Here is a 15,582-nt window from a genome sequence, read left to right on the forward strand (position 1 = left end):
ACTCGAACCTCTGCTGGCATCAGCTGTGGAGATAGCAATAGGGTCCGCAATGACCGTCATCGACTGTCCGGCCGGAAATTGTGGAGTGGATCTTGGTTCCAGAGATTGGCCCACACAACAGAGGAAGGTGTGGAACTGTTAAAAGAACTTGTGAACGAAGTCCAGCTAGCTCTTTTGCTACCGTGAAGTACGGGACGACCCTTTGCACACATCTGTTTATAATGAATGCAGTTTGTCGGCGCTGTGTAGTGGTTAAAGAAGCAGAGATCTCGTCAACATGTGCGAATTGATTCACGCCATGCCTCAGTCCAGCAAGGGACTGGGACACGACACAGTAGAGAGGAGATGTGGGGGATGGAACGTTCTGCAGCATTAAGGATAACGTTTGTGAGATATTCGACCTGGTCATCACAACTGGGGAAATACTGAAGTGAAGTTAACTGTCTGCAGTTTTTCATGGGGAAATATTGTTCATCAAAGGCCGCCACAGAGGAGTAAAGTTGCCAGTCAGTCTTAGGAAACTGTCGTTTAGGCGTGCACGCAGATGGGGTAGGACTCAGCAAACAGACAGCACACGGGAAATGGTCGCTTGAGTAGGTATCAGAACGGACCACTCAGGACGATGGGCAAGTTGGGCAGTGCAGAAGGATAGGTCCAAATGGGAATATGTGTGCGAGGAGTCAGAAAGGGAAGTGGGTACTCCAGTATTAAGGCAGAAGAGGTTGAGTTGGTTAAAAATGTCAGCAAGAGAGCACCCTTCTGACAGGTCGTGGGAGAACACCAAAGGAGGTTATGTGTATTAAAGTCACCGAGTAGCAGAAATGGGGGGGGGGGGGGGGAAGAAGCTGCCTAATAAGTTGAGGGAAGTTTACCCTGGTGACAGCAAATGATGGAGGGACATAGTAAAGGTGGAAAAAGTCAGGTCAGGAAGGGAAAGCTGAACTGCAACAGCTTGAAGATTGGTAGTCACGGAGATGGGTTGACTATAAATGTCATCCCATATGAGCAGCATGAGCCCCCACGAGTGGGAAAGCCGACCTCAGGGGGAAGGTCAAAATGAATCGGTAAGAAATGTGAAAGCTCAAACCAGTCTTGAGGGCGCAATTTAGTTTCCTGAAGGCAGAGTACAAAGGGACATTGCGACGCTAAAAGCAGTCATAAATACTCCCTGTGGGACCAAACGCTGTGAATGTTCCATTGGCGGAGAGTCATGATGAAGAGACAGAAGGGTGTCAAATCGGCGGCTGCCTATTGACAGCTAGGGAAGAGGAGCTACTACAGGACACAGAAGGAGGAGGATCCTTCTCCATGGGGTCCACAGCAGCGTCAGGTCTGTCGGTCGGTCTGTGGAGTCCAACGCCGAATAACGATTGTTGGTGCACACCAGTGACACGGAGGCTGGCCGGGCTAAGGTATCATGAACCAACACCATCAAATAGAATCTTCGAGGTGGCAAAGGAGACCATTTGCCTTTGGAGCCTTCTTTGAGCTTTTGCAGTTGGATGAAGGCTTGGGTGTCGTTTCGCTGGAGGGATGGAGGAAGTCTTCACAGGAGTATGCCTCCTGTCCTTGCCCGTCTACCGGTTGTGTAGCTGGTGGTTTCGTCCCTTGAGGCGAGAGTTTGACGATGTTGCACAGCTGGATGGGGGAAAGCGATGCTACTTTGACAGTGGTCGATTTCACAACCTCAGAACTGAATTGGAGATCCCATGTTTGCGTGGCCATATCCTTCATGGAGCAAGGGGTAACAAGAACAGAACTATAGGCATCAGATAGGAGAATGCTGGGTCTGAAACTAGCCACTAACCTGCGAGCTACTGGATAAGGCACATTATTCTTTACCTGGGCCTCTTGAACAGCCCACTCATCGAGATACACTGGACACTTCCGAGAGGCGGCGGCATAGCCGCCATTCCAGTTCATACAGTGGGGAGAAGGAGGTGGACAATTGCCCTCATGTGCATCCCTACCACAGGTGACACATTTGACTGGGTGTTGACAAGACGTTCTAATGTGGTTGAAGCGATGACACTGGTAGCAGCATATCGGGTTCAGAATGTATGGCCAGACAGTGATGATTTCATAGCCTGCTTTGAGCTTGGACAGAGGCACCACTCTATCAAAGGTGAGAAAGAGTGCAGGTGGGCACTAAGGAGGAATTACCTTTTTCAATACACTATGGATGGCAAAGACACACTGATCAGAGGGGTAAGATTTGAATTCGGCCTCAGACCTTCGAGCAGCCTGGTGTAAATTACACCACAGGAAGAATTCAACCTTCTATGGGCCTTGACACAAACAGGGTAACCGTGGAGAAGTGTGGCAGCAAGCAGTTGTTGTGCTTGAAAATCGGAAGTGGTCTCCTAAAGGAATTCTGTAAATGAGAGCAGGATTTCACAGGGCCAGCAATTGCATCAACACCTTTCTGAATAATGAACAGATTTAATGTGGGGAAGGACTGCATCTTCAGTACATGAAACCACAAGGAACCATGGTGCATTGGGAAGGGTCTTTGAATCATTAGCCGCATTGCATTTATGTTTTGTAGATGTTGAGTGGGAAGATGAATAACTCATGAGGAAATCCCCATGATTGCCAGCATCTACAATGGCGCACTCTTTCCAATCGCGGGCCCCCTTCAAATGGGGTGCACACGCCTTAGCTGATTGTCCACACCTCCCAAACACCTGATGGAAGGACCAATCGGCAATTTGGGAAATGTTACGACTCAGGCAATCACTCCTGCCTGGGCCTGTTGGGGGCATGCACGATCTGTTCCACCATTTGGTAGTGGTGCTACAGAATCTGATTTGTGATCCGACAGTGGATGTTGGCGAATTAGCATCATGCCACCGATACTGGTGATAGTATCTTGTGAGCTGGAGATGAGTTGTCCACGCCACATGCGTGTTTACGTTCGAGTATGGTTTCTTTCTCGCTGTGGTTCGGTTAGGGTTATCGCCAGATCACCTATGGTGCAATATTTTTCGCTGGTGTCACTTTTTCGTCTGTAGTTGTCACTTATCCATTATCGCCAGTTGTGCGATGATGTTTCCTTTGAGGTATTTCGATTGTGGATCGCTAACACCAGATGTGCGTCATCGGTAAAGCTTTGTATTACGTGGTGTACATAGAGTGAGGCACGGTAGCAAATTTTTAGATGGATAGGAAGGAAACAGCAAATGGCACCAGATGAAAGTGATAGATACAGATTCTTTTGCACTACAAATTATTAAAAATACTTGGTATTTTTATGTCACTGCAGCTGTTAATTGATATCTGTACATCGATTTTTGAGAGTTATTGGTTAGTTTCAGAGGGAAAGGTGAACTCGTTCAATTTATGACCTATAGTGACAACACAAATGGTGAGCAGTATTCGACGCTAATTCTGCACCACATATCTGCATCAGCATAACCATCCAATAAGTTTGCATCAGGAGAAGTATCACAGTCCAGAGTAGCACAAAGTAGAAAGGTCAGAAGTAGCTACACTTGGGAATGGGTAGAACATTTATAAGTGCTGCATGGTGTGAGCGCTTTAAGTATGAATTCGTAGGCTGTGCTGGCTTAGCCCATTGGGGTGCACTAGTGTTGGGAAAATACTGTAACACTGACTTATGCAACAGCAACATAGCTTGACAACTAGAAAAAGATTATGGTTTTTTAGATAAAAGATTCGTTATAATATTTGGTACACAAATTAAATGAAAAATCAGTAAGGCACTTTTCTTCACGTTAGTAATATTTTGAAGTTTAATGACCATCAGTTCATATTTTTGTTATGATTTTCTATGTATGTGTTTTTGTAAACATTCATTGTGAAACATGGCACTGAAACATGTACAAAGGATTATGCAGAGGACTACAGTGTTCCAAATGAGGATCGAGTGATAGACCATGGCTGGACGTGGCTTGGTACAGTGCAGGCGACCATATGACAATGCTGGCAGAGCTCGGGTGTCATAGCAAAGCCTTGGGTGCTGCTGACAGCGTGACGTCACAGCAGGGGGCGATGTCCCCAGGTGAGAGTCCAACTGTTGCCCTACGCGACAGGACAGGTAGCTGGACAACATGACACCGAAGCAGCTGAAGGACGATGGAGGCGCAGGCAGAATAATACTCATTCCTTTCACCTGTATATGAGAGAGAGAGAGAGAGAGAGAGAGAGAGAGAGAGAGAGAGAGAGAGTGAGTCCACAGGGGTGCCTCATCTGCAGCCAACAGGTAACAGAGGCTCGCCCCTAAAGTCATGCAACAACCTGGGGCCACCACTGACAAGGGTCTCTAGGGACCTGACAAGAAAGGAGGGACTGGAGAGCGCCAGACCAGGCAATTTATGTCTCACAGCAATTGCCACAACACTGACAACTGCTGCTGAAGGACTGTCTTTAACAAGAGTAACTGTGTTTGTGCTGCCCATCTCTGTCAATAGTCCAGATGCCTACCTGTTGCTGCCATAGATAAGTTCTGCCCTACCATGCTGCTATCACTGATAAGTAAAGGGGGCTAACTTTTCTTAGCACGAACTCACCCACTACACCAGCCACATCCAACCTGTTACGCACATCTTCACTAGTGCTGTGTTTATTTGTCTAATGTTTTAATTTTTGAACTTCATGAACACCCTTGAGAAGGGAGCAGGATTAGACAATGTTTGTGTTTTTAATTCTGATTTTTGTGTTCTGTGCTGTATTTTTTGTTAGGTTGAAGATGTGTATTGGGGTACAAGGTCGCTCTCACTTAAAATCTAAAACTGTCGAAAGATCACAACAAATACACTAATAATGAAACTGCCCGTGTCATTTCTGTAAGTCTCACTATGTTACACATGTCATGTGAATTTCATTTATTTTATGTCAACACCATTTACTCTGTTGTATTAAAAGAAAGTTTTGCTGTATGCTTGGCTAGGATTTGTCATTTTGTTGTGTACATGGAAGGTTTGCTTGGACAAGGGAAACAAAATATCTGAGGCAGAGAAAGCTCAATGCTCAACGATACTGTATTGGGGTTAGGGAAACCTATCATCTGATAGCCTCGTTGTAAATGGATTAGTCAAATGTCTGCATGAACTTTCAACCATTCAATCTTCGTATTTATGGTCAGAGTATGTCAAAGACCTGAGGGTCCATAGGAAAAATTCTGACACCCAGCAAACCACAAAAATTTTGCAGTCATGCGGCAGTGAGTGTATGACACCTACCTGAATGAGGTCAAGATAGGATGTTGTGTTTCTGGTTGGCAAAGTTGTCAAGGTCTGGCATTTCATTCTCAATACCCAGTTAGAGTGTCAATTTCTTCTGCTCCATGTCACACTAACCTCTTCAATAAAGTGTGAAATTATTTGTCAACAGGGAGCTAGGTATGTTTTTCCAATACTAAATTTGGTATGTGTGGTTTATGACTTTAAATGAGGAAATTGTGGGCATAATGTTCATAGAACTGCATGTGTAGCCTGCAGAGGAGAACTTTTACCGGAGGAGCGGTAGTGGAGGCGATGGAGAATAGGGAGAAAGGTGGATTGCAGGCCATACATGCTGTGTCCAACGACCTGGCTGTGCAAGTAATTCTGGGAAGCGGCGGTCTGTGGATTGTACCCCGAGAGGGGCTTCAGGCCATGGCACTCCCCTCTTTCCACTTACGATCAGAGCAGGAGAGCGCTGGTTCGCAAAAAAATTTATCTGGGCTAGGTAACAGACATCGACAAGGTAGCCAGTTGACAAAAAGTGGGAGGAGGAAACCATTTAAAAGAGACTACTGGAGTCTGATCTTTTGTGCAAACAGTGCTATGGTTAAACTCCAAGCATTCTCAAATTTGGAGCTGGGACGATACGGACAGAACGGCTGGTGCACGTGTTTAGTGGAGGCAAGACTGCAACTCGCCTGACGCCAGGAAGTCAGCAGCTTCTTTTAATGAGCGGCAAAAACACATTACATGGAGGAGGGGGGGGGGGAGACTGTCTGGTAAGCTTAACAGCTTCTTTCAGAAATTGAAGTGGTCGGCCTGGAAAGATTAGATCTCTCCATAAAAGACTGTTTTCCCATCTAGTTAGACTTTTTGCCAAAACATGGCCATGCTTACTGTGAGAAAGACACCTCCTTACTCTTAAAATCTTTTTCAGACGAAAGCGATTTTGAGTCGCTGATTGGCTGCTCTCACGAAATGCAAAGCAGATACTCTCCAGCGTGGGAACCCTGTGCTGTGTCTGGATTGGCTACCCAGATAACAGAACAGTCAAGGGAGTAGAGGATAGTTAGATTGGTTTGTACAGCTAGACGCTTTTTTGCTAATTTGGCTCCTGTGCCAAGGCTTGGTGGAAAGTGACAGTGTCTTCTGGTCCTCCTCTGGAGGGGAACTTCAGGTCTTTACCTAGTGGGTGAGACATGTGATGTGCAACTTGTGGTGGCCTAAGAGCCAGTGGCAGTTTCCAACTTCACTGACAGTAGAACTGCATATCATCTTACATATCGCGTGTCACAAGGGTGGTCGCAGTTTAATCCATTTGAATAAAATCTAACCTCACATTAGATTCATGTAAACAAAGATTACATTGTAAAAAAGTAATTCATAACAAAATTTGTATAGTTTCCATCCCAATGAATGCTTTGTCAGTCAAGAATCATCCATTTTTCTGTTTTGTCTGCTTTTTGTAAGATTTATCAGTTGGTTGTAGTTATAAAAGGATGAATAAAAAATTTTCATTACCTTTGCAATCTTAAATATGCCACTGTCCTCGTATGCCTGAACTATTATCGTTTTTATTTTTTGTGGTAATAAATGGGTACACAGTAATTAAACGGTTAATTTTATTAAATTAGTTAATTTGATTGTTAATTTGAGTTATGAAAGTGAGTGCAGATATAGGCAACAAAAATGTGATGAGTAAATTCATTAATTTCACAAATAAAAAAATTATGTAGCCCACGATTTGAAGATTGTTGAGAGTATTTTTCTGTATGTAAAGACAGTAACATTTAACGTCACTCAGATATATTTATGATAAAAGTAAGCGATGGCTTGCAGCCTCTTGTTAATGTAGAGTACTCATATCTACCTGTACCTGAGTTTTGCTGTAGTATTACTGGAGATGGGACCAAATAAGAGACTGCAGGATCAAATTTTTGCATTCTTTATTAAAACTTATCAAGAAGAAGTGTAAAAAAACTGTCAAGTTTCTTCCACAGTCATTTGCTGCACAGATAATTTCATGTCAGCATATCTCTGCTTATTTTGCTCTCTGACGATAACCAGGGGGCTTGTCTTCCTTTGGATCCCTGACCCCACTGTTTGCCCCTGCCTCAAGCAGTGCAGTCGCCACATCTAAATGGCCCTCTCTTGCTGCATCATGCAGTGGCGTCCTCCCTAGAGCATCTCTAGCGTTGGGGTCAGCTGATGCCCCAAGCAGCAGTCGCACCACAGGTGTGTGGCCCTCATATGCAGCCAAGTGCAGAGGTGTGACTTGTCTGTTGTCTCTGGCGTCCACCTCTGCCCCAGCCCCCAGCAGGCGCTTCACCGCTTCCAAGTGCCCGCTCTCCGCTGCCCAGTGCAGAGCAGTAGTCTCGCACTCTCCTCTCGCCCCCACATCCGCCCCTGCCGCCACCAGCGCGATGACCTCCTCCATGTCCCAGTCCTCAGCTGCTTCCATCAGCTTGCTGCGGCTTTCCTCTCTGGAAAGGCGGCAACACGAAACAAAAATTCTCTCAGTACTGCAAGCACACATACCTGACAGAGAAAGCTATCATACAGGGAAAAACTGTTCTCAATGCTTATCCATCCAGCAACAAACCTGATATTCTCCTAAGATCCAAAAATAGTGTGAAACTGTATTAAGCTACAGAGGTTCTGTTGTATCGCCTTAATCAAATTCATTTAACTATCCATTAAAAATTGCTTTATTCAATTACTCAAGAAATTATCTTGCCATATTTATTTTCACATTGACTCCTGCAAGTCAGTTCCTGTTACCTGAGGGTGCTACTCCATACCAGTCTTTTGTCTACATTGAAATGGATGCTTCTTGCGGCAAATATCAGTGCATGCACGTATGCCTGACAACTAATACCATCTCCAGGTATTTAAAGACATTTTTCTGATATGAGGCCAAACAGATCAGTCCAGTTATTTGTAAATTTCGTGATACAGCCTCACCAAATAGTGCGAGTTTGTTTCACATGCAACCACCTGATCGAAACATTTCATTTCAGACATTACAATGACACTAAGGCGACTACTATTCCAAATACACTAAGCTTACAACACGATCTTATCACTTAAGTCCATTTTATTGGATCACCTCTTTAATTAGCAGCTGGTTCTCTCCATACCACTCCCCATGCAAGGCACCCCCAGCTCCTTTCTAACATTTTCTATATGGTGGAGTTGCTTTAAGTCTACATAAGCTGGGACATTCATATGAGCACTTTTGTGCCTCAGTGGATTTGGCTAATAAGAGGAGAGACAGGCTAATGTAGCAAAGGCCTGGAGTCTAGGTAAGGATTTCATCTGGGTTATGTCGTGACAAGATGGGGCTCCTGAAATCAAATGTTTAACTGTAAAGAATATAAAAAAACCTGATGTGAAAACAAATCACAGTTTAGCTATGACGTTGAATATGATGAAGCTTAAGAGAACCATCAGTAGGAATCTATGTGTAATCAAGTCAGGTACTGAAGAACAGAGGAATAAAATGCTAGTTTGCCAGTTGAATGAGAATGGACTTCTCAAACACTGCCTATTAAAGAACGGGAAAAGACAAATGCAGGTACAGGAAAGGAAAGCTGAAGAAATCTTTGTGAAGAGGAAACATAATGATAGGGGTACAGAAGTAGAGGCCACTAAAGAATGAAATAGACAACTGCAGGAAAGAAAGCAAAACTGGGCAGGAAGAACTAGAAGAATTTGAAGAAACGCTCGTAAGAAAGAAAGAAATCGCAGCAGACGAGCATAGGTGATGCTTTACGAAATGTAGCATAGCCTTGAAATGTTGCCGTGTCAACCTGGCACGTGTAGGAATAGTTAACACAGGAGTACTCAAGCAGCAGATTTGACAATCGTTCCACACTGGCAGCTGTGGAAGTCTGATGTACATGCCAAAAGGCATAGCTCAGGCCAAACACATGCAGCTCGACGGAGTACTTGTACCAAACCCATTTATACTAAAGTCGTTTCTGTGAGCACCACTTCTCTAACACGAAACAGGCTGCCCCTTGAAGCTGTTCGATACTGGAGCAGTCACTACACACACTGCAATTGGCCAACACTGGTCCAACACTATTTGAGGCATAAGAATTCCTTGGCCGAGCTGCAGCCATCCTGTAGTGGGCTGCTGCCTTATGTATTATAAGGAGTATCAAGAACTTACAGATTGTTTCCGTGGCACACTCTTGCACCCATCCAACATGACCAGCTACTGACTGGATTACACGCCTTGTCAGAATTGCTACCACTTTATGTTCACCACCACATCTGAACTTCCAGCTTACACAGCAGCGAATCAAGAGCTATGATTATTTATTATGGAGAGAGTGTCATGGAAAGAAAGCTTCACCACCACGCTATGTGCAAAGTTTAGTTAAGAATAAGGATCTGTGGGTGTCACTATAGGTATTGGTAAACAGGATTCGCCAGTAACTGTCAGATTCATTTAGTACAAGTTGCTCGATACAAGTTAAAAAATTTTGTAGTGTAATCAAGATGGTGTAGTGCAAGTCAGCATAGGTTTTACGAGGGAGAAAAAGGTAATGGGAATCCCTGTACTCAGGTGTGGAAAGACTCCTGCCTTCTTCAGCTTAAGTGCTGCAGTGTGAACTCTTTGCACAGCTCACCTGGCCAGCTCGCCTCGCAATGCACGACTGCTGCATTGTGATTTGTAAGGCGTAACATCACCTGTGGCTGTGTCTGCTTTATTCTACTCCCTGCTTTGCACGTTTCCGACTGAATATGGTCTGTGTGTTACAGCGACAAACTGCACATCAAAAGTGGCTACCATAAAGTACAAGAATAAGAAATTCTACTGCATTGAGAGTAAACTTACAAAAGTCGCCGATATGCAGTGGGATTCTGGAACATATTGTGTGGGAACGTTATGAATTACCTCTAAAAAAACGGTCTTTTCACGCACACACAACATGGATTCAGAAATCATCTTGTGAAACACAACTAGCTCTTCATTCGCATGAAGTGTTGAGTGCTATTGACAAGGGATTTCATATCGATTCTGTATTTCTAGATATCCAGAAGGCTTTTGACACTGTACCACTGAAGCGGCTTATATTGGAACCCAGCGACTTCCTGTCTGGGGTCACAGTTTGTAGTAATTGACAGAAAGTCAGTAAAACACAAGTGATTTCTGGCGTTCCCAAGGTAGTGTTATAGGCTCTTTGCTGTTCCTTATCTATATATACGATTTGGGAGACAAACTGAGCAGCAATCTTAGGTTGTTTGTTGATGACGTTTATCGAGTAATAAAGTTATCAGAACATCAAGAACTACGAAACGATTTAGAAAAGATTTCTGAATGGAGCGTAAATAACAAAAAGTGTGAGGTTATCCACGTGAGTGCTAAAAGCAATCCGTTAAACTTCGGTTACACGATAAATCAGTCAAATATAAAGGCCGTAAATTCAACTAAATACCTAGTAATTACAATTATGTACAACTTAAATTGGAAGGAACACACAGAAAATGTAGTAGGGAAGGCTAACCAAAGACTGCGTTTCATTGGCAGGACACAAATTTAATAGATCTACTAAGCAGACTGCCTACACTACGCTTGTTCGTCCTCTTTTAGAATACTGCTGCACGGTGTGGAATCCTTACCGGATAGAACTGACGGAGTACATCGAGAAAGTACTAAGAAGGGCAGCACGTTTTGTACTATCGCGAAATATGTCACTGGATGCAGGATTTGGGCTGGATATAAAAGAATGGAGTTTTTCGTTGCGACGGAAACTTCTCGCTATATTGCAATCACCAACTTTCTCCTCCAAATGCGAAAATATTTTGGAGACACCGATCTACATAGGGAGAAACTATCACCTCGATAAAATAAGGGAAATCAGAGCTCATAAGGAAAGATACAGGTGGTCGTTCTTTCCGCGCTCTATACGAGGGTGGAATAATAGAGAATTATGAAGGTGGTTCGATGAACCCTCCGCCAGGCACTTAAATGTGATTTGCAGAGTATCCATGTAGGTGTAGAGAGGTACAAACATTATTTTCAGAAACACAAGCAAGCACAGTCAAAGACAACATCCTTTGCACAACAAAGCTATTGGTACTGAACATAGCCCTTGAAATGGGAAAGAAATAGCTGAGAATGCACAATTGGAACACTATTTTATAGAAGTAGTTCATGGATTGTCGGGGGGGGGGGGGGGGGAGACAGGAAAAGAAGGGAAATAAGCGATCGGAATGTGGTGGCATTGATGTGTGTTGAAAGTTAGGTGACCTGACGTAAGGCAACTGAACACCTCTACAGAATCAATGGAGATAGTAGTAGTAGTAAGGGGAAAACCCTGACAAGAAGAAGGGACAGGATATTAAGAACGTGTGTTAAGGTATCATATGATTACTTTCATGGAACTAGAGGGGGAAAAGTGTAGGAATACATAGAAATTTGAAAGCATCCAACATCTAAATGAGGAATTAGGGCGCAAATGCTACAAACAAAGTTGTCCCCGTTCCCCCTATAGAAAAGGAAATACCGAAGGCAAAGTCTGAACAGTAAATCGGCAGTAGAAACAGCCACAGTCATCATCTACATTGGCCGAGGTTTTACCTCATTTGTGTGGGGTTACTGGAGCGGGCAGCTGTGGCAACATTGACAGTGCTTCCAAGATGTTCCACATCCTGAGAAACTGAGGCAGAAAAGGCAGTCTCCTGTGACAGTTCTGTTTTGATTGTCCAACAATATAATTCTTGTTCCTCGCAGACTTCCCCCTCTCATTCCTACGATAGACCCCATACTGTCTTTCTTTGTCGATTCCGTAACTACAGTATTTCAATACTTCATCATTGTGTGTTCATCTGGATTTGCACATAAAATCTGTTCAATGTTGTAACATAGTTATTCTCTCTCACCAAATTTTCTACACGAGACTTTGGATTACATACCTTTATTGTTGACACTGGTTTTCTAAACCTGATGAGAATTGTTCTATCACTGAAGTGATCACAGTAACTTATTTCTCTTACATTCCTATTCTAATTAACCTTCCTCATAATACAATTTTATAGTACAGTAGATATTGTGCCACTGTTCATCTGATCAGATATCTAGATCTTGGCTGCTCCTTAGATTTACTTTACACATTTTCTAGTTTCCTTACCACGCAGTGGTACTGTGTAATGGTACTTTGTATGGATGCCATTTCTCGTGTGCACTTAGGAGAGGTAAATGCTAAATTTCAAAGTGGTGTCTGCTACTAGCTACTGAAACTCCTGGTACAAACCTACTGAGATCTCCACACAAGGATAGCACTAACTAGATATGGCACCCCCCAGTAGCTGTGCACTCACACCAGTAGAGGTAATCAATGAGTAAAATGTGAAACCCATTGAAAGTAATTATTCAAAGGCTTTTTACTGTTGAAATAAAACAGTTACCGGGTAACGAAAGTCTTTATTATTTGAAATATCAGAATGCACAACATAAAAACACGGTAAGTGAAAAACCCGGCACATAAACATCACAAACTGTCGTTAGTAAAGGTAGGATAGGACTGGAAATGAATCTTCGTACTTTCCATGCATAGAAATTTTGGATAACTTACTCTGGCTGCGAATAGAATTCAGAAGTTGGATGATTGTGCACAGAGAAAATGCCCTAGCAATAACACTTTTCATCTGAAAACCGGTGGAAATAGGATCTCCACAGACAGTTAAGTCTGCAAATATTACCAAAAGACACAGCCATCTGCAAGAAATTATGCTGCGGCAAAGACCTGCTATTTGTCTTATTAGTGCTGGTGGCTACGCTTGCTCACTAGGCCCAGATGTAAACAACACAGGATTCTGCCCCTATCTGAATCAGACTGTCATTAGGCGCCTCACACCCTTCCGTTAACAAGCTTCCCTGCTCGACACACCATGTTCGTTTAACTACAGAACACTCTTACTCGGCGCACCACGCCCATCTGCCTATCTGCCACGGCAGAACACTGTAGTTCCATGAGGACTGCCCCAGGAGCGCCTTCAGCCATTCGGAGAGAGCGCTTTTTCAGCACCAGTTTAATCAGCTTACACACACACACACACACACCACCACCACCACCACCACCACCACCACCACCACCACCACCACCACCACCACCACCACCACCACCACCACCAATGCAACAGGAAGTTAGCCAGTTGGAGCTTTGTCCAGAAAAATGAGGCAGCTCTATGATTACTGAGCAACTGTGCAGGTAATCAGAGTGAATTTCACGGTTTCCAGCAGGAAAGTCATCTTGCTGGCGTGGTTGGTGTAAAAAAACCTTGCACTCTTGTCAGGTGGGCTAGTGTTCTGCCCACATCGTCATGGCATCACACACACCATTTTATCCCTGGTCGACATCCTTCTCTGGCTAGCAGAAAGTAAGTTCTGCCACGCCCAGCGTGACCAATGTATACATTCACCGCTTCTCCGCCCCTGACAGCACCAGTCTGAGGCGAGACTAACGTATAGATTTACCTCCAGCATGTCAAATTCTCCGCCTGCCCTTTTGCCTTTGTGGGGGACCCTAACCCATTAGCAGGCTTACAGAGTCTCAATTCAGAGCATACTTGATTGATAATTGCACAGAAAAAATAACGCAAATGAAACCTGAGAGGTGAAGTTGAGGCTACCTGAAAGAACAACCCCCTTCCAAATTCTACCTTTGTTATGAAGGCGAGAAACGAAACCTGGCGTGGGTAGAAACGGGGATGGTAACCACAGAGGTCAACAACCTGCCATCACGTAAACAAAACAATTGCACTTTCAGTGAAGCAAAAATTTTTTATCAAAACAATTCCATTTTTTATGATTATTAAAATCATAGGCATCTGTGCCATTAAATATGGGTTCTACGCTACGTTACATGGAAGGGGGGACGGCGCTGGAAGAAGACAGTAAAAGACTAAGCTGCTCCAGAACCGAACCCTGGGTATGCGATTAACAACTAATGCCCAATAATGTATTAAATATGAGGCAGTGAATAACGTGGTGGTCAAGAATAATGACAAGGATCTGATGCAGATCATAAAGAACGGTTGAAAAATGCGCAGATAATAACAAAATTTTCCAACATAATATGTCATTTGACACCATGTGTAGTATGAGTTTGGAGTCTTCTAGATAAATATATTTGTGTGTAATGTTTTAAGGAAATACTTTATTTACAAGGAAGCACATAGCAATAATACGTTGCTTGTTGCAAATGTGAGTTTTTGTGTTAAGCTAAAGTGAACAACGACAGTGAAGTATGGTACAGGTTGTAATATAATTCGAAATGATCGGTAGGGTATAACGGTGCAAGGACTGTCACCTCAAAGGAAAGGTTTCCATTGACTGAAATAGCACAAAGAACTGCGTAAATATTTATATCTAGATGGGAACTACATGACGATATAGGAGTTTTATTGACTTCTAGACTCGCAGGAGGTTTATCAAGCTGACGAAGGAATGTTAGATCACAAGTCTTCAGTGGTCAGTTTCTTTTTGTGGTTTTAGGGCGCACAACTTCAATGGTCATTAGCGCCCAGACTACGTTAGGAATGCACCGCGAGGCACAAGTTTGAAACAGCAACTAAAAGGGAAAACACGATAAAAGATTGACAGGCATAGGATTAAAAAAACAGCATAATCAAATGTCCTTAGACAGGTTTGTCAAGTTGATAAAATGAACACTAGCAGCTGCTCCTGGGTCATCCGCTAAAATGGCATCGAGAGTACATGGCAGGCCAAGATCAAGACACAGTGTAGTAAAATCCGGACAGGACGTTAAAATGTGGCGGATTGTCAGCAATTGCCCACATGGGCAGAACGGCACCGGCGCAGCCGTCAGCAGATGGCGATGGCTGAACCGGGAGTGTCCAATCTGTAACCGGGCCAAAACTACCTCCTCCCACCGAGAAGGGCGTGAGGAAGACGTCCAAGCCACGGGGAGAGGTTTCAAGGCCCGAAGCTTGTTGTCCGTAAGTGCAGCCCGATCGGCATGCCACAGCAATAAAATGCGCTGACAAATGACCCTGCTACAATCTGATGAAGGGACACAACAAGAAGCTGTCCGAGGCTGGAGGACTGCAGCCTTGGCCGCAGCATCTGCAGCTTCATTCCCAGGGATACCGACATGGCCAGGAATCCACATAAAGCTAACCGGAGAACCGTCGTCCACCAGCTGCTGAAGAGAGCATTGGATCTGGTGCACGAAAGGGTGAACCGGATACGAATCACTGAGGGTCTGGATGGCGCTCAGGGAATTGGAGCAGATGACATTAACAGAATGTCGGTGGCGGCAGATATAAAGAACAGCCTGGTAGAGGGCAAAGAGCTCAGCTGTGAAGACCAAACAATGGCCATGGAGCTGGTATTTGAAACTTTGTGCCCCGACGATAA

General features: G+C 44.0%; 1 protein-coding gene across 1 annotated transcript in view; it reads right to left on the reverse strand.

Annotated features, from left to right (window-relative positions):
- Positions 1–7,227: 7,227 nt before the first annotated feature.
- LOC124553250 (ankyrin repeat domain-containing protein 65-like) overlaps positions 7,228–15,582 on the reverse strand; it is a 76,810-nt gene continuing 68,455 nt past the window's right edge. The window contains exon 3 of the mRNA XM_047127137.1: positions 7,228–7,669. Within this exon, the coding sequence (XP_046983093.1) occupies positions 7,228–7,669 (442 nt within the window). The remainder of the gene's footprint in view (positions 7,670–15,582) is intronic.

Source organism: Schistocerca americana, chromosome 11 (genome assembly GCF_021461395.2).
Source record: "Schistocerca americana isolate TAMUIC-IGC-003095 chromosome 11, iqSchAmer2.1, whole genome shotgun sequence".
Classification (NCBI taxonomy): Eukaryota; Metazoa; Arthropoda; class Insecta; order Orthoptera; family Acrididae; genus Schistocerca; species Schistocerca americana.